At 34.8% G+C, this 20,618-nt stretch overlaps 1 protein-coding gene across 1 annotated transcript in view; it reads left to right on the forward strand.

Moving 5' to 3' along the window:
* The first annotated feature begins 7,760 nt into the window (after positions 1–7,760).
* Positions 7,761–20,618, forward strand: part of LOC125071458 (neurogenic locus protein delta) — a 30,210-nt gene continuing 17,352 nt past the window's right edge. Inside the window, exons 1-2 of the mRNA XM_047681715.1 lie at positions 7,761–8,076; positions 15,600–15,899. Coding sequence (XP_047537671.1) covers positions 8,029–8,076; positions 15,600–15,899 — 348 coding nt within the window. The 5' untranslated portion in view covers positions 7,761–8,028. The remainder of the gene's footprint in view (positions 8,077–15,599; positions 15,900–20,618) is intronic.

Raw genomic sequence — 20,618 nt, forward strand, 5'->3', positions numbered from 1 at the left:
AAAAAAAGTAAATTTACAGCCTGTAAATATCCCAGTGCTGGGCTAAGGGCTCTTCTCCTTTTAAGATAAGGTTCTTCTAAGGTTTGGAGCTTATTCCACCACGCTGCTCCAATGCGGGTTGGTGGTGGATGTGGCAGAATTTTATTGAAATTTGACATATGTAGGGTTCCTTACGATGTTTTCTTTCGCCGCTAAGTACGAGACAAATTATAAACACAAATTAAGCACACCAAAATTCTGTGGTGTTCTATAAGTACTGAATTTTGATCCATCTCGACTTGTTATTGTTGTTGGATGTTATCTTACTAACTTAAAAAGCTATTTCTGATCATTATCTCCAAAAAATATTTTGTTTATATTTAAGTAAAAATTGAATTATTTATATATTCAATACTTTTAATACAACGTTGAATATGTACGCATTAAATTCACTTATATAAGTGATAAATCAATATGGCACATTTTACGCACCTTTCTAATAACGCTTCCTTATTGATGTTCATTATTACAACGCTGTTATTTGTTTCAAACTAAGTAATGAATGGACTTCATAAAGAGATAATTGCTTGAGGTGTTTCTTTACCATAAAAAATTACAATGCAAAGTCAAAATAATGTCTAAGTCTAGCCTTTAGGCTTGGAGTTTCCTACCCACGTTGCTGCATCTCCAGATGGTTGATATAGATACTTGTGATACATTTTAATCCAACACATCCAACCTTCATTACGACGATTTCTTTCACGACCTTAAATATTATAATTAAGGTAAACTTATATAAATATGTACTGTATTCACATAATATAATGTCAATCAATTAAATATTTCTTATGTAAAGAAAATAAGTACTGTTTTTTTTAATTCAATTGATCACATTCTTATTAAATTATGCGTAATATATGTTGGTAGATGCAACAATATAGAGGTCAAAATTGAGAGCGTTTACCTTCGAATTATTAAGGTTGAAATATTTAAGCAATCATTTAAAAATAATAGCAATTATTGCTACAATAAAGGCAACATTGCCCAAGATAACGTATACAATTTTAAGATTACATTCCTTCCAAGATATTTATTTAATAAGAAATTTAACATTAAAAAACCAGATTTTGCCAAAAAACGAGAGTCCAGTTTCAGTGGCATTAACGTCACAGTTATGTATTTGTATTACATACTCGAAGCTAAATATTGTTCATTAATTCATATCAAATGGTTACGTTTAATAAATTCAAATAACTAAGACCGGTGAGCGTTGCGTAACGGCATTCTTGAACCAATATGCATCTGAAAACACGACTTAACCAAGGAGATAACTTGGTCGATTATATTTATATACAATGTTGAGTATTTCGAATGTTAAGTTTTAGTCCCAGAGAGATAGTCGACCTGGCGCTTGGAGATCGTTCCAGCTTAATGGCATTAGATGTCTTTAAATATATGTTTAAAATTATTAATCATAATATTTATTAATTGACTAAGATTCATCAACGATTACATTTTAAATGTTGCTTGGACCAAAATTATCTGAACCGTTGGAATAACTGGACATATTAGGATAGTCACAAGCACGTCACTTGGTGGTATATGCACCGTCTAGGTTTACCGATAAAGGGTGAGTGAGCCAGTGTAACAAAGGCCAAAGTTACACAGCATCTTGGTTTTCAAAAGATTTTAGGGACATGACTTCTTAGTTCCCAATGTTGGTGTCGTAATGAAGTTATGAGGACTGGTTAATATATATACAGTACCAATACTATGGACAGTAGTGATCACCCCTCCAACAGATGGCCCGCTGGCCAATCCGACAAGCAATGAAATAAAAACAAATCATTTTATATATGACAACTAGCTACTCCGCGCGGCTTTACCCATCGTCGATCATCGATTGTAGTCCTATGGGTTGTAGCTTGATGTTATAAAATCAATAACTTTTCTCAATACATGGATTATCTAACCAAAGCTAGATTAGCAATAGGCAGTGTATATAACCGAAGCGACTAGGCAAGCCAAAAAATTAGGCAATATTTTTTTCAAAATAATTTTTAGTTAATGAAGCCTAATATTCATCATATTACCTGTGATAGCATACCTACATAAAACAGAAATATAATTTAAAAAGTATATATTTGAGTTAGTTTAAAAATATAGCGGTACACCATATCATACAGCTTAAAAAGAAACTTTGACGCTCGTATACACGCACTGAGCTTGGTTGTCTTTGATGCTGCAATGAAAATATTTCGAAGAGTAGATAAAACAGCGATAGGATCTATGAAAGTTTTTAGAGCTGTAAACATAATATAAAATTTCAAAGTTGGCAGAACATTACCAAAATAAGAAAAAAATAATGCCGCAGCAACGATTACGACATTATCATATTATTTCGCTGATAATTGTATTTTTATATGTACATATATTTAACTCACGCTGTGTTTTGTTATCTTGATTAAAATGCATAACATTTTATTTGATTGCCTATCTTTAATTTATAATGCAAACAACATTACTGATGTTTCCGACGTATAAACGTCTTGTTATTAATTGCATATAACAAATCACGAATTAGTATCTAATGCAAATCATTAACAAAACGACCTTGAATAAAACAGCATCCAACTCGTTACAGAATTACTTATAAAATGATTATGAATGAAATGCGTAATTGTAGGAATATGAAGATGCCTAGGCCATGTAATACCGGACATCCTGCTGATTTCATCAGTTCTCAAGAGCATTTTAGTCAGATGATTTAATATTTATTATAAAGATTATATTAACCTAGCCTATTCCCCGCGATTGCGTTCGGTTCTGTTCAGGTCCTATTCCTAAATGTCAAATTACATTAGGATAGGTCACTATGGAATTTCTTATATATGTATGATTATTTAAAAACATATGTCATGCCTTTACGATTCATGTACGTAGCAGCAGAAGATCGGTCAAATATTTCGCAAATATCGATGACCTTCTTCCCTGGATACAAACTACTAAGACACTTTATTTCTTCTAAGGTCTCATTTTTAGAATCAGTCAAATTATAAATTATCAGGTTGTATCAATTTTTTGTCAAAATTTGCATAAATAATATAATTAATTTTTAATACGTAAAATGTATCTGAATGTTATTGGTGTTCCTCAAATCCTATTAGAATTTAATCCAATACAGATCAAGAAACAAGAGACAATGCACAAAGCAGCTTAAAAATACATTATGCGCCTTTAGTAAGAGATCGTTTACAATGTACGAGAAAAGTGTTTAAAGCCAACTCATACGATGTTTTTACGATGATATCCATATAGCTTTAAGACATAACATTAAATTCTTCTAACAACACAGATGCTTTTGAAGTCTCCTTTATATATCAGGAACTGCATTTTTTGCTGTTCCTATCCGAACATTATTTTTCGATGGAAGGTTTGGCAAAAGTACGCTCCTGTTCCAAATGGTGGTTATAAAGTCCGTAATCCGAATCTATGTAAGCATATGGCTTAGCATCATCATGGATTAAAAAAATATCTAACTTATGGGACAACAAGCACTTCTACAATAAAACTTAACATTCATTTAACAATCTCGTTTTGTGTCGTCTCAAAATTTAACTTGACTGACTTGATTGACTCTTCCATTACCCACCTGACTTAAGACAATAGCAAGATTAGTCTAAAAGCGAAGTGAGCGAGAAAAATTGAACCGACCGAGCCAATGGCCAGTGATAAAGTTCCAGTCGACGGTCAAGTATGAGGCATACGGCTTCTAAAACAATCCATCCAGCAGTCAGGGACAGTATCGCAACAACGTAGTAGATTACCTATCCGTACCAAAGACAGCCATCGCATGTGTTTTTTTAATAGTTAGAATACCAGAAACCTCTATTCCGAAAAATAGAAGGCAAAAAAGATCAGTCACATGTAATTTCAGGCTCTTTTAAGTTTTCTTTATATGGTGTGACTGTTAGCTACCATTTGCCTCAAAAGATGTCTGATTATATACGATACTTACGTAAAATTTTAAGTCTTTTATTCAGTCTGGAGAAACCATTTCATATTGCAAATTATTATAGACCTAAAAAACAGAATATTTGAGAAACTAAAATGGTTTAACCATTTTTAAACAAAAATATGAATATTTTTGAATAATATTCTGTTTTTACCTATTGTGGTCTTTCTATTTCACCCTCTTTTGTTTGACCACGTCGGTGTTAAATGATAGGAGCGATCTGGAGATGATTGCCATATCAGAAATTGCCAACAATTGTAGAAAACAAACGCACTATTACAGAACATCCCAAGAACTTTTACTTTTAAGAAAGAAACTAATTATATGCCGTATTAAAACAAATGAATTGAATGAATCAAAAGGAAGGTTACTCCTATTGTGTCAGGGGCAGCGGGCGTGGTGGGTGGAGTTCTTTGTTTCATCACTTATTGTGCACGAAAAACCTGACCTCGTTAACGTACGCGATGAATTACTGTGAGGAAAAAATGATGGAAATTCATTTTTCTACGCCACTCTAAGTTTATGATTTAGAAAAGTATATTTTTTACGAAATTTACGTCAAATGTACGTCAACTAAGTCACAACTTTCCCTGTTTTTTTTTTTTATATATTTTAAACTCATCCCTCAATATATATTTTTAAATATTTTACTATCTTTTCGGATGTGTAATCAATTTCACAGATGCATAATTTAACAAACATACACACATTGCCTAATAAACATTACTCTCTTTTGGGTCGCGTGTAAAATATTTCGATTTTTTTTTAATTTTGCTTAGATAGTTTTATATGATAAGATAGATAATCTGATGTATCGAGTAATATCAAAACTTAAATACCTTCCGATTCGTTAAAGAAAAATAATAAAAAAATGATTTACTTGAGTCTTCGATATGCTCTTTTTAATCGATATTTATATTATATAGCTGGAGTCTTTTTATGATTAAAAGCGCTTAACTTCGGAACCAGTCCGATTTGATTTATAATTTACTACTTAGTGATTAGCATCACAGTATGTTTGTAAAGAAATATTTTATAACTACGTTTACTGAAGTAGCAAAGTCGAAACCATAAAGTCAATCAAGATGGCAAAACGATGATGATGATGCCCTTCTGGCCGATTTCAGTCACAATAGCTAATCTGGAGGGAACCTAGCCTTAACGCGGGATTAATTATAGGGCTAATGTATGTACTAGCTCATATGCGCTCTCAAAATTACATGGGACGACCGGCCACGATCGAAAAAAATTCAGGCGCAAGATTAACGATTTTACGTGCTTTCCGAGGCACGGAGAAACTGCTACTGAGAATTGAACGCGGGTAAAACCAGAGAGTAGAGTTAACTTGTTATTGTTAAATGTATTATATTTTTATTATTCCAACTTATTAAAGAGTAATCGATAAAAATCATTAATAGTTAAGCAATTTCTTTTTTTTTAAACTGCTAAGTCAAATTATTATCATCGAGCGTTTTTACATCTACCCATTTGCATGATTAAAATTTAATCATTTGTAATCCTGCTCCATTAGTAAGTAACGTTAAAATACACCTTGTCTTCGTAATAACGAATTCGTTATCTATATCTTTTGATCAATATTTCCTTTTAAGAAATATTACATAATTAGCACTGGCTAAGATAAAAATGGCGGGAATCGAAGAATCTCAACGTACAGGAACATTGTGTTATAGACTTATAATAAAAATTTAAATATTAGGAATTAAATCATAAATTCGGAGTCAATTAAGGTTATAAAGTAGTTACTTATTAAATTTAATTAATTTTAGCTCATCATTTTATTCTTAAATATAATTGAGTTTTTTAACGTGATCTAATATTCTGAAATTCCAAACACGGCTATTGTTCAATTAATTATACAATTAAAACTCATGATTTTATGAAAACATCAATTCAAATTAAAAAAAAATTCTAGCTGGTCATTGAACGCAGTATAAGGTGTGGTCTAATATAGCAGCCTTAAACTAGTTTTTTCTTTAGACTTTACATGAAATAAATTCTATTGAAACCGTTTTACCTGTTGCGTGTTTAATTAATATTAGTATTGGAATTCCCGTTATTATTATGGCAATTTTATTTTGTCTTTTTGCACTATCGACATTTGAATTATGACAAATGAACTCGTTTTAATCAAATATTAATGAACAAGTAGGTTTGGAGTTGAAGACATAATGATGAGTTTTATGACCGCAGTAAACATTTCTGCCTTAAGCTATAACTATAACTAATTAAAATTTAAGTTTAACTCGCTTAAGCAAGATTCTTTACACTTATAATAAGTTTTAACAGATCTTTACTATATTCAACATGATGTGAACAGTTCCCAAAAAAATAAGGATACAATTGTGTCACACCGCATTCTTTGAATTAAATAATAAACATTTTTATTACAGTACGTGTCAAGTTTTAGCCCGCCGTACACAATAGAAAAGTCAATGCATGATTGTACACCGCGTCATTTTACCTACAAAGTGTAGGCGTGGCCTAAACGACCAATAAAACTGTAGCGGTTAGGCATAATGATATTAGCTCTATGACAAACATTAAAAATAATAAAGTTTCTATGATTACGAATTACATACAAATTACCTATATTTGTTTTTATATACTCATATCTATATTATATTAGCAAATTAAAATAAGATGCACATAATTAATTAACAAATTTAGTATATAACCAATAAATATTAATATTAAAAAATTAATAGACATCTGAGATAAATAATAATTTGCAAAAATACAAATTTAATTGTATCACAGTTTATAATTAAACTAATTATGAGAGGAATATCTTTAAAAAAAAAGGTCTAAAACGTATACTTTTTTATCTATGCGTGCACATGTAGCACGTTAGGATCAATCAATGCTACCACATTCGAATTAGCCCCGGGACTATTTAAAAAAAAAAAACCTGTAATCACCCTTCATGAATATGTTTATCACTCCGAAACGCATCGCAAGAGCAGCTGCGAATTGTGAAGATTTAAAAATTTGCATACGTGAACGGACCACTAGCACGCAATTCGTAATTAATCGAAATATTATAAAATTAAAATTTGATTCCACTTATTATATTTTTTGAAACTAACAAAAGTTTAGGAGGTAGAGGAGTAATACAACTGGATTCATTTTATTATATCGTTTCGTAATTCGTATCGGTTATTTATCTTGAATGCTAAGACAAAAAAAAAACAACTAGAAAATTTACCTATATTTAATAATCAATTTATCTATTTAACACAGTTTTATGAAATTCCATTTAAAGTTTTTACAGTTTGATATTTTCATTCAATAAATACTGGTCTCTAGTAATTCAAACAAATTATAACATTTTATTTTAATTGTAGGAACGTGTTGTCCTAAATAACAAATGACGTCCTGTAATAATTAATATCGAAATTTTAATATATAACAAAATACATATTTTACCCTGGTTCTGGAAATTAAATGTGATGCATATTTATAATATATCATTACAAAACAAATCACAATATTTGCTTAATAAATAATAGCATAGTGATTTTTTTTTAAAAGTTTTTATACGGGTTTTACTACGAGCACGTGTCCAAGACGTTTAGCAAAAGACGGACGGCTGTTTTCCGTATATTTTCTGGTTGAGGGATTGCGGGGCGAGGTACGCGGGGAGCCCAGAGCGGCAGATGCGCCTCGCAGCGCCATCTAGCGGCGCCGCGTCGTCGCCAGGTGTGCCTTGCCCGCACCGCGGCTTCCACCCGCCCTCAGCCTCAGTCCGCCGTCACGCACCGCCGCGAATACATGTCACTACGGCTGCTACAAGCCGGCCGCACGCGCGCGTTTCGAACGTAGTGCACGATACACCGCGACCGGTTCCCGAAGCCGATGAGCGCGACCAGTGACACCTCTTAAGTCTAGTGTTGTGTGACTTGCAGTGAAACTCAGTGCAGACATGTGCGTGTGATGGATTACTCTTCCACCGTCGATTGCTGACGGGCTTCGGATCCCGTATATGCTCAGGCGCCGGTAGTGGACGCGCCAATATGCGCGCCCCCACGGTGCTCATCGCCCTGCTAGGGTTTCTGCCCCAGGTACTGACTGACATCGACACTCAAAACCGCGAATCCCTGTTTGTTTACGTTTCGAATCAGTGTAATCGAGACAATTGCAAATCGAACTTACGTCGGTGGTAGATTTGCAACGGAGGCCGCACCGTCACGACGGGCACTTTCCCACGAGTGTGCCGGCTCTCGAGGCCCCTAGATCGTCCTGGATAGGAGAGGGTGTAGGTTAGGCCCGCGAGTCGTGACCGGGCCCGAGCCAGTCCGAAGAGGCGGTTGTGTGTGTTCGATAGGTTTACCGAGCAAACATAGTTTGTACATAGTTATAAAGAAAGTTCAGGTTTTAATACGGCCGGCGTGGGGTCAGCTAGGTCGCGAGCCTCTTCGTTTAAAATTAGATGCATACCGAGGCTTCGCGATGAAGTCGATTCCAAAAAGGACTAATCTGCGATACATGCATGGACGGGAATAGCTACAGCAGACGAGTTAAGTCTTTACACTCAAGGCGTGATATTTCGGGCAGGGTTAGTAGTTTGGTCTACTTTAACGTAAAAATTTAAACAGAGGATAATTGTTTGTTAGGGTAATAAGTATGTTTTAAAATTCAAATAAATATTTGTACGATATATTCGTGTATTGGAGGTCAGTGGCCTATAAACGGTCAAGGTTGTCGCCACGCAATGTTAAGGGTAGTAACATACGAGGTTATTAATCAGATATATTTTCTAGTAAGTGACATTCTAGGTTTAAACACCTCAATTCAATTTTAATGACTTGTCAAAATGTATGCAACATAAACTAACTTCAGCTCGAAAACTTTCAATTCAGTAATTTCATTTAATCGAAGATAAACAAGCTTGCAACAGATTATAAAACTATTTAAAACCGTTTCAAAGACTATCAATTTTATTAAGTGTAAATAATTTATTTTCATTACTTATAAATTTAGTCAGTGAAACGTCTGTTGTATGATATAAATATTCGAATAAGTCATTTTACAAATACAATAGAAACTGAACTGAATTGAAGCTAAAAACGTTACTAGCTTGAGCGATCCCTTGTAATAATTTTGTTTTACGCGTTGACTTCTCCCGCATTAACTGGTGTCCAATAACAATTCGCTGAGGGATCTATACCCCATGCGCGCGCGCATACAACGACTACTTATTTATTAATATGTTCGCATAAGCACCGTTATTATTACCAACACAAATACACTTTATTAATACATATACGATATCAAACTTGTCCGTGTAACCGGTGCTCTGAGTATTGATCTTGAATTATCGTGTGATTTTCGTGCACTTTCCGCTGCCCTTAACTGTTTTATATTTTTTATGTCATGTAAAGGTGCAATTATCTGACTCCAGGCGTCGACATTCATTAAAACCTTAAGGTACCTATTACTGAGATCGATAAAAACATTTCTAGTTTGTAATTCAATTCGTTACGCTTTTTGTGTAAAATGCTACTTAAAGAGATTCGACTTTTTGTTTAAAATCGTCGTCGAAATAAAGCGATAAAGCTCAAACGGAAATAAAACGAAAACTCTTGAAATTCTTAACATTCCGTCCAAATTTGGTATCACATTAGTCAAGTTTAACATTTAAACGTAAAATGAAGTAGATAGGTTTTCGTAGATTTGTTAATGGAATATAGTTATACAAAGTTTGCAATTTAAGTACGAAAATGCATTATGAATGAAGTGCGCTTGTTTTGTTAGTAAAAAGTACACACTACCAACTGGTTTGTCCTGTGCGGCGATGCATTGATGTAATTGTCCAGATCGGTCAACTCGATTCTTGTGATCTCGATACATCCGCAGGAATCGATGTTCGCATTTTTCCTTTTTTTTTTAATGTGCATAGTAATAAACTTATCCGGCCGTCTTGTGATCGCGTGATCGCTCCACTCGATCGGAAGCGGCATCGGAAACACGTCTGCCCAAAACCGCAACCGAATAATCTCAATTTCCATTTATTATAAATAATTCGGCGAAGGCTAAGTTCGTTCGCATCCCCAATTATTCTATCAAGGATGAAACTTTTAACTTGTATAATTTAACAATTTAAATAGGCATAAAACAGTTAAGATATCGTTTCAAATATATTAAAGTGTAGCATTCGTGTGAGTGCATTACGGTTCGACATACAGAACAACATTATTTTTATGTTTGCGACATTGCCGTATTAATATCGAGATTGTTCGGCTACTTGCCGGTTATCTAGGACACAGCATGACAGCTCGTATGAAACGCTGCTGGCCTGTAGGTATCGGTTGCGTACGATTCGTGATATAATCGGTTATATTTCTTAACGTGATATTCTTGAAGTGTGTATGTGGTCGCTCGGCCCACATTGCAAGCAGGTGCGACATTAATGGCTACTCTTAAAGAACCCTAACATCTGCTTTTTTTCATAATTTACTCGTGCACATGAATTTGAACTGACCACATTGACGAGTAGAGTTCGTTTTTGGGACGAGTTAGTTATCACATTCGGTAAAATAGCTCGCTTAATTGGTATGTTTATTGCCCTAAACGGAATAAATATTCTACAGTTATTTGAGGTTGGAAACAAAATGAAAGCGCTCGTGCATGAATATACGTCTCCCAAATGTCAAGTCATCTGCGAAATAATAGGTAGTTCGCAAAAATTACGATAGTTATAAATGACATGTCTTTAAGTACTCCATACCAACAAAATATTAACAAAACGAGATATTTCAATAGTTTCACTCTAATTCCCAGTAGTTACCGAATATTACTTTAATAGGCTGGTTCGCCTTAAATCCAGTAATTTCTTCCCTAACGTTTTCACAACAATACAATAATAATTAATCGTCATATGTCATGTTAGCCACAATAAGCATATAAGTATGTGAAGGTATTTAACCCTGTTATAATTTCGTCCATTGTCCGAAGCGGTTTTGTTCTATGAGAACCGACTCAATTATGAGAGAACTCGTACGAAATCCGTGTAATCGTTGGTTTTTAACGTCTTAACTATGAGAAACTTTATATTTCGTCTCATTTATGATGAGAGTTTATAATTGTTCGATTGTAAGCTGTGCATTATATAAAGGCTAAAGTTACTGTTAAATTATTTAACGTGACTATTTTATTGCTAATGTTCGTAACTTTAAAATAATAAGAATTAAATTGAAAGAATGCCATCATAGTTCTATCTGCAAGATTAAACTGCTTAATCTTAACATCTGTCAAACGAACATTGACAAATGACGAATTCATTATGCCTCTCAAGCGGGAGTCACGCTCTATTGTATTCTTGACGAGCATTATCTCTTTCATTACAACCGTATTTAAAATAATTTTATTTCTTTCTCCGTTCGATCCCGACCGGACGTTTAATTGATTCCCGATCGCAGAGCGCGAAAAAAAAAACAACATGGCGGACAGGATCATTGATCAGATTACGCAATGTCGCCGAACTGGATGCTTGGGGAAGTCAATATTATGCATTATTTATAAACACACGCATAGCTTAGCTCGTACCTCGAAATAAACAAGGATCGCCACTAACAATGAATCGCAATCATATAAAATATTTTCTGCCATAACATTTTTTATTAAAAATCTTTTTTTATCTGTACACATTTCGTGACATATGAATAACCATTTAGTTACGTAAAGTCCTATTGTTTAGCAGTCTGTGAAAATTATTCAACTCCGAATTGGGTAATTGTGTCAAATGCCAGCAACTTCTGCGTATTGCTTTAAGCGCTAAAAGATGAGTCGTTTGTAACGTAGGTGCTAGAAAGGCCAGGAGACGACAGTCATGAACAAATAAAAAATAATTGGTATTGTTTGAAACAATCTTTTGTAATTGGTTATTACTAAGGGAATACAATCATTTATGATTTATGAAGTACTTTTAAAAGCTGAATTTAATACAGTTTAGTCTAACGGCTGTTAAGTAAGCAGACGAAGACGCTATTATTAAGTCACAGTCGATAGACATAATGTAACGGAATACACGCGATTTGTTACCTAAACGACATAAATTGTAAATTTAGCCAATCCTACTTACGTTTCATAACGTTGCAACAAATTACACTCGCAGTATGATAGCGAGTGCATTAAAAGTAATTTCACCTAACTCCGAGCAATTGACGTAAAGGTTTCCAGACAGCATTACGTATACAATAACATTGTGTTTGTTTTTTTTTAAATCTTATTAAAGTGTTTTTCTAACTTGTTAAAATTCTTTACAATCGTATCGTACGCACGAAACTATTTTAATAAGTTCCGTTCCGCCGTATCTATATCGCCGTAGAAAAATTCACACGTATAATCCCAGTAACAATTTGAACAAGATCTGGTTTAAGATACAAGAACACGAATTCACTCTCATCCGATCATAACGTACATCGACGCACGAAATCTCAATTCCCTTGTGCAATGCTTAAATAACCGCAAAATATCTTATTATTCGCTTTCCATATAAGTTCTAGGCAATCTAGCGAGCACGTACCTATTACTCGTACCCATGATTCCCCGCTAATTTAGAGTTCGACTGTTAGATTGAATTTTTCTTTTATTCCGCTGCAGCTGCCAGGAATTAACAGTCGAACAAAGAGATTGCAACTTTTGTCGCGCAAACGTCGAATTTCTGAACGTTTTGTTCGCTTTAAGACGTGTGTCCTTTTATTTTCTGCGCCAAGGCGTTCTTTGAAACTGTATGCCTTTTGTCACATAATCGCTTCTCCCCTTCGTATAATGTCACTTTTCTTAACAGTGATCAATTAGCAATGCTATTACATGGCAACATTAGGTTTTTAGAAAGGTCGAGACGTTAAATTATTAATAAACCGTTTATTTTACGACACGCGTAAGATAGAACATAAACATGAAAAAAAAATCATACCGAGTGACGATTCCAAATATAAATTTCGAATTGCGAATTTGATGCACTGGCCACATCGTCGCGCTATTAAAAGACTGTTTGGGTGTTTATTTTAACACATTTCGCGTGTGTATAACGGTCGAGATGAAAAACATTCCCCTGTGTTTCATTATTTGTGCTATTTATAGACAGCGCTCAACCTGCCGACTGGAACGAGTGTTTACTCTGGCTAACATACAATGCTGTTCGCATTATAGCTCCTTAACTGGATGTAACAAATTATCTTTATTTTATGTAAAAGAAAACATACCTTATTTAAAAACGACTCCGACGTAGCTAAGACGTATCATAATTGATATTTTGTCAAATGCATTAAATCATTTAGTCATAACAATTCGTTTTAAATAATGTTGTACATTACAAGCATATTGCGCTGCAATTAAAATGATTTGAATTAATGTAAAGCGATATATTAACTGAGATGTTGCGAGGTCGACGATTAGGTGCTCAAAATCAATTTGGATTTTCTTGAAGCCCGCGCCGGCGCAATTAATGTTACATGCCAGTGTTACTTTCCATTCAAAGCGGAGTAAAAAAAACAATATTGATGTTCACGATTCTAACGTCGAATGCATTAAATGTTAAGTCGTACGTTCAATAAATTAGGTACAAGCTATTCATTACTCAATTCAGATTTGTAATTTGTAAATATATAAATCGATTTTATATTTTAAAATTTTTAATTTCATATTCCAAACGAAAACGCGATTTAAATTTAAAAAAATAATAGTTGTCAACTATTATTTTTTTAAAGTTATATTCAAACAACATCACTCAGACGTTCATCGCGTTAAATCGCCCGAAGACATTATAAAATATAACTTATTCGGTAGTCCGTAAGTATTATTTAATTGTTAATCTGTGGTGCGCCTCGGGCTTAACGTAGACCGCACACAACAACACAATACATTCTTTAGAGGTTTTAATCAAGTTTCATTCAATCATTCATAAATGTTGCCAGCTTTTCGGGTCGTTTATTTTTCTTTTATTTTTTAAATCACAAATTAATTTATTGATAACCAGTAAGCTACAGCCGATGCTACTATAAGTTTGATAAACAATACATCAACTTTGATAAAAAAGGGGATGTTTAGAGTGCCCGTAGGTTTTTTTGTGCACTTTTTTATGTTCCGCTCCTACCTGGCGTTTACCACGTGGATGTTAATTCTCTGTCCCGGTCTTTAGTTCTTATTTAAACGAGAGGGGAGATGTTTTGCGCGTTCAGAAACAACCCCTATCAACTTGGCAGGAAGTTGGTTGAAATCTGGTGTCTTTTTTTCATCGTTCTTTGTTTAAATTGTGGTTAAATTTTAAAATCTACAGACCTACCGTCGCTAGATAAGACATCATTTGAATAGTTCATTGTTCCTTATTTTCATTTTTTTGTTAACTTTTGACAAGTTCAGATATGAAGTTCAGTGTGCGTGGGAAAGCGTTATTGTTCGGGGTAATAAGATTATTTATTATCAAGTATTACTTAAGCTTTATAATTGCTTTGCTTATCTCATAGTATATTTATATACTAATTACCTGTGAATGAGATGAATTTTAATGCATAGGGTGTTTTAAATATTACATGTTAGCGCAGTATAAACAGTCATAAATAATAATTTAAATTATAAACTTATATACCGGCAATTTATTATAGACACACTTAAAATAGAACAGCTCGCTACAAAATGATGAAGAAAAAAAAAAGATGAATGATTTAGACCGAGAGAGCGCAAAATATTACGTAAAAAAAAATCATCTGCATGATGTAACGTAACGTATGAGAAAATAGAAATTATGTTAAAATTCAAAGGTATACCAATCTCATTCACTGCTTTATGGGTAACTGTATAATAATGATTCGCCGAGACATGATCGCTTTAAAGCTTTAAAGCTCACCACTTCCTTCCGATGCCTTATAATTACTTCCATCGGACGTCTACTTTCGAATTTAAACTCAAGACATAATATATAAGGAAATATGATTCCTCGTAAAAAAAAAAACTTTATAATTGATACACATTAAGCGAGTTAAACTTAAGCAAGGTGGTATTTATAAATATACTACTATTCCCTAACGCATTACTTGGAGTTGGAACTAGTTAATCCCACATGCATCGCGGCCAACTGCGCATTCTTTCATTAATGCAAGGGTTGCTACCCTAGAGGGCAGTGCGCTATTATTATTCATATAAAGAAAAAAAAAGTAGTCGAACTATTCAGCTTTTTTCGACGTCTACGTGTCTGTCAACGCTAAATCGATTCTTCATAACAATGACAACAAAAAATATCGTTTAAAACAAAGCTGGGGGTTTGAAAATTTGACATTTTGATAACGAGTTGAAAATAAGTCATTATGAAACAGAATTCGAAATTCGAATCGCGCTAGGGGTGTCGCCAGGCGCCCCACGTGAGCAGCCAACCCCAATTTTAAACGACCTATATAGCTGTCCAGTAAAACCGTTAATATCTCAACGAGATCGATCTCTCGGACAGTTGTGCAAATAGTTTATTTTTAGAATTACATCTTAGGGAGCGCTGAGACTTTTATTTGTTTTTATATTGTCGCGTCACGAATGAATTGTTTCGATGAAGACGCTTGAAGGCAGAACTTAAAATTGTATTTTTTATTTTCAGGTGCTGACGTCTGGTTCCTTCGAACTTAGGATAAAAAGTTTTACGAACTCATTGGGTAGGTTAAGTAGTGGGCAGTGCTGTGATGGTTCCTCAAGTAGTGACGCGCCGTGTTTGGCGCCGTGCAGGACTAAATTCCGAGTGTGCCTCAAAATATATCAAGCTAACATCGACACGACATCACCGTGTACGTTCGGTGACATCACTACTCCGGTACTCGGGGGAAACTCATTGGATGTGCCGAATCTTAACGTGGAAGGATTCACTAACCCTATCGTCTTCCCGTTCGACTTCACGTGGCCGGTAAGTGTTAAACTTTACTCCTATAAAACATGATACATGATTAATAACCAACCAACGATCATTTCTCATTCGACGCATTAAATCGAACATTTGCGTTGATCGAGCTCACGCTGTCAAATTGTTTAGGTATCGTAAATAAAAACATCGTATTCATTTTGTATTCAGAGTAAAAATCAATATATCATTAAAGAAACATTAAGTAGCAGCCCTGCTCCCATAAATCAAATCCGTTCGATGTTACTAACAAATTCCAATAATCCACGTGAAGGCCAGTTGAAGGCATCTCGGTTAGTAACTAGCTGTAGAAAGAAATTCCGGGATTCAATATTCAAAATTGACAGAATCGATGACGATAAGAATACTTGATGATTATAACGAGCGGCCGCGTGGGACGATTACATCGTTCAATAGTTCATTTTTAATTAATTATGAAGTCGGATTTTTGTCCGAGTTAGACTGCTCTTATTAGACGCACTCTGCAATCTCCTTTGTAGTTCGTTCTCATAATATTGCGATTAGAGCGAAGAGGCCGGCCGGGTTCGTGATCAGATATTGTAATCACCTGTTATTTATTTACAGATCGCTCTCAAATCGCGATTTCAAGTATAACAGACATCTTAATTGTATCTCAGCTGCGCCTATTTGCTAGTTTATATTGTCTTCAGTTTACACTAAGTTTTCGAACGGACATTCGGAGCTTGGAGTACTATTTGCATTTTATTTAGCGGCTCGCTTCAAATATCTTACCGTCTCGTAATGTTTGATCAAACAAACTCCCAAGCCGCTTGCACAAGTCAGACCATCTGGAGAAAAACGTGACATTTGTTAACTAGGCAGGTAGGAAGAGCGAGAGGCCATAGACGAAATTTTAAACTTTTTTTTTGACCGTGGATACGCGTCCGGTTCCTCTTATGCCAGTATCATTCCATATGAATTGGCGTTAAATTGAAACTTCCTGTTTAATTTCACATAGAGTTCTGTGTTGTCAGACATTGTGACATACGATCAATTGAGCGAAAGTGACGGGAAAAATCCTCTATCGGGTTTCCGTGACAGGTTAAGCTGTATGTGGAAATCATACCATATGCCTTTTATCTTATTTGATAGGAATTCGACGTGGAATCATCTCCCATCTGTCCCTCCATATGCCACACCATGAGCGAGGATATTCATGCTATAATACAAAGTCGTGACCTTACGAGTCGAGTTAAACTTGGGTGCGCCACATTTAAATTAAATAATCTGCCCTAGAGTTATTAGCTCTTTTTTTCGCAGTGAGGTCATCAGAGAAGCGCGTGTTACATGACCATCATACAGGCCATATCATTCATATGAATAAATGTGTCGAATTAAATATAATCTTTACATGATCGAGCGAAATTACTTCATGCGAGGATCTTTTGAATTGATTGAAGAGAAGTAATGTCTAATTTGGTTATTATTTAAAAAAAAAGTCGATTTATGAACTTGTGTACAGCTCGCAAGTAGCATCACAATATTTTGAAACGTGATGCCGTGACGATCGCCTCTGACGGACGGTGGAATAGTAACGGTCGCGGTCGTATTACAATCTTAGTGTTGTCGATTTTGTCGCCACCGTGAGCTGTGTTTTTATCTTGATCCCCATGAAATAAATCGATTCTATGGCCCGCATAGAGATCTGACCCGCCCGATAATAGGTCACCAGTAATATTAATATTACTGACAACATCGAACAGTAAAATTACAAGTAAACCGGCGCGCGAGTTAACGACCCATAGAACCTATTTATCATGTAACGTTCAGAGAGATGGCTCACTCGAAAAGAAATCTCATTTGTATTCAAGCTCGGCTCAGTGTTGGTTTCATTTATTTTACTTTAAAACAATTTGTTTGTAAATCACAAGTTTTATATTGAGACCCGTTAACCGGTCCGGATGTGACAAAGCTGAGGACCGGAATAAAGCAAACATAGCACATACACGCAAAAAGTTTATATTTGTATAATTTCATCTTAAACATTTTAAAAAGTCTGCGGGGTAGTAGTGCTCTTTATAGGTTGTAAACCCTGGACATGAACGGGTTCATTCATTCGTTGTCATTCAGTAACCGTTACTGCGACGTTTTCATGCAAAAAACTATAGAATTACACATAACATTTTAAAAAGCACCTGCTGTAAATGTGGTCTTTTTCCTTTGCTAGAGTGAGAAGACACTGTAATGTGATAAAGATAGAACGAAAATGCCAAACAGTATTTCCGCGCATGCGCTATACAAGCAACGCCTCATTTACTCAGAAATGACCGTGAACTATACTTTTTATGGATTAAACATAGATCCGTATTGCGTTAGATGTTACTAATCGACGCCATTGTTATGTCTTATCTCGAAAAATCGTCTACATCTCATTGTAGTTAGATAAAACCGATCAATAACAGGTTAATTGCAGTCAAATTATTTTAAGTATCGGTTATTTATTAAATGATCGATAAATATTTCTTGTAATGTCCCTGGGAACGGAATCGTTTTGGCAAGTCACTTTCCCACAAAGCTTACGAAGGTCGGCCCACATAGAGCCTACAAAAACATGAAATGTTACACTCGCGTTCCATGCCCGAACGAGAGTGAGGCTCACCTTTACTTATTATCTATATAACTTTAATGTTAAGAAACAACACTACTTCAAACCAACTCAAATTAAAAAAAAGCGGTTGGCAGGAAATATAAATTATCATTGTTTTATTTATTTTTCGAGATGCTTTTAGATTACCATTACTTCGGCGACAAATATATTTTATTTACTGGCAATACTATCACCGGAAGGAATTAATGTCAGGTAGCCGGCAACATCGCGGGCTTTATCATTTTTTACCGTGAGACGCTGACAAGAACTAGCGTGCTTTAACTTAATTAAGGTTAATTAAAGCAAAGAGGCAGGCAGTTATGTTCATATTTGTATTTTAATGTCTATTTCGTTGGCAACGTTTTCAGATTTTTTATTGACGTACATCCGCCAATAACTTTTTTTTTATGATCCTGTCATAACTAATGCAATTGCTGCACTTGTCATCGCAAATTGCACTGCTTAATGACTGAAAATAATGATACTTTTAATTTTGACTATATAAAGGTCATCAATCGCAAGTTGAGTGCCTGATTAATGCATCTATGTCATAATATGAAGAAACACGCGTCTTTATTGTGGAGCAAGTAGACTAAGCAACAGCGTAACTAATTCTAGAGATTGTTAGTTATTTTGCATGTTTCGTCAATAGTTTCACGCTCTGAATAATAGTAAAAATTTAAATGAAAGTAGCATCTCCGTAGACGGTGTCGACATACCATCATTATGTGCGAAAAGCTTAACATACGGTATATTGTTTCTGAGAAATTAACGTTACAATGACGTCACGTTTGATTCGAATCTCAAAACAATAGCACAGTAACGCACGATACAAGAATCGACTGTAAACGGTTGTCACGTGTGAACTTCGCCAACTATACACTCCGTCTGATTCCTCATTAGAAAGTAATTAACAATCAATACATACAGCTCGTAAAATCTTATACAGTCGTGAATTCGAAAACCAAACACGGCTGCGGGCGCCACAAATCGTCCATAATTACGATCGAATTATAATCGAGTAACGCGTCCGGCATTGTTATTCGATTCACGATGCGGGCGTTACATAAGTCTAAATGTTTATAAAAACAGAAAAAAAAACGCAAACCTTCGCACGGTTCGTAAATTATTACTTAATAATTTCATAGCGTAACGCGATATGTGGACGGCTATGTACGCGAACCTCAGAAACTTCCGTTTACGGCGTTTTTATCCAAGAGTGCTCTTAATAATTTCCTTTATTTCGATCCGCTCGCGCCGGGATCCTCTTAAAATACTTACCCCTACATCCGCTTCTTTTAATAATCTACCGAAGCTATGGAATGCCTCAGTCGATCGTGTTCCCTCTTTACACCGTCTTTTATCTGTCTCCTTTTCGTCGAATAGCAATTAAAGCTTAACAAAAAAAAAGGAATTGCGAAATGGAATTCCTCGTAAGAGTAGTTTGATTCGAGGGACGAATACAGGATTGCGTGTATGTTATTTCTTGATTAACCATTTCATAACTTTCAAATTTTAATAATCGGAGCGTGTATAATTACTTCGCAGGTTGCATTGTTCGGAGCCACTGAACAGCTATGCAGCAACCTGTCAATTAACTAGCATACTGGATTTTAAAGTAATTCGCCTAAACAAACTATCGCACAATAAAACGTAAACTAATGACCACTTCAAGTGTTCACGGGTGCTAAAATAACAAGGCATTTAAACGGGAATCGAAATTCCAAGATCGTAAATAATGATTAGTCATAGAAGAGATAAAGAAAATAAGCTCATCAAGAGAATGAATAGACACTAAAGTTTACCGGTCTTGTTATTATGGTACATTTGAGACGAGCTCCTAAGAAAATACTCCTTTTTTAAATCAACCGCTAGTTTATGGTTAAATTCTGACATTTTAACTACGCCTCTAACATTTACGGCTAATAAAATTGTTTAAAGAATTGGATTTATAGTAGGAGCCCAAAGCTAATTCGTCTATAATTTTTTTTCTTTTATATGACAAATGTGCACATTACGCGGACGATGTAAATCACACTCTAATCGAAAAGGTCAAGATCATTGCAACATTCTTAAATCGCTATATTATGAAATAAAAATATGTGTTCCATTTTATG

This window comes from Vanessa atalanta, chromosome 19 (genome assembly GCF_905147765.1).
Source record: "Vanessa atalanta chromosome 19, ilVanAtal1.2, whole genome shotgun sequence".
NCBI classification, from domain to species: domain Eukaryota; kingdom Metazoa; phylum Arthropoda; class Insecta; order Lepidoptera; family Nymphalidae; genus Vanessa; species Vanessa atalanta.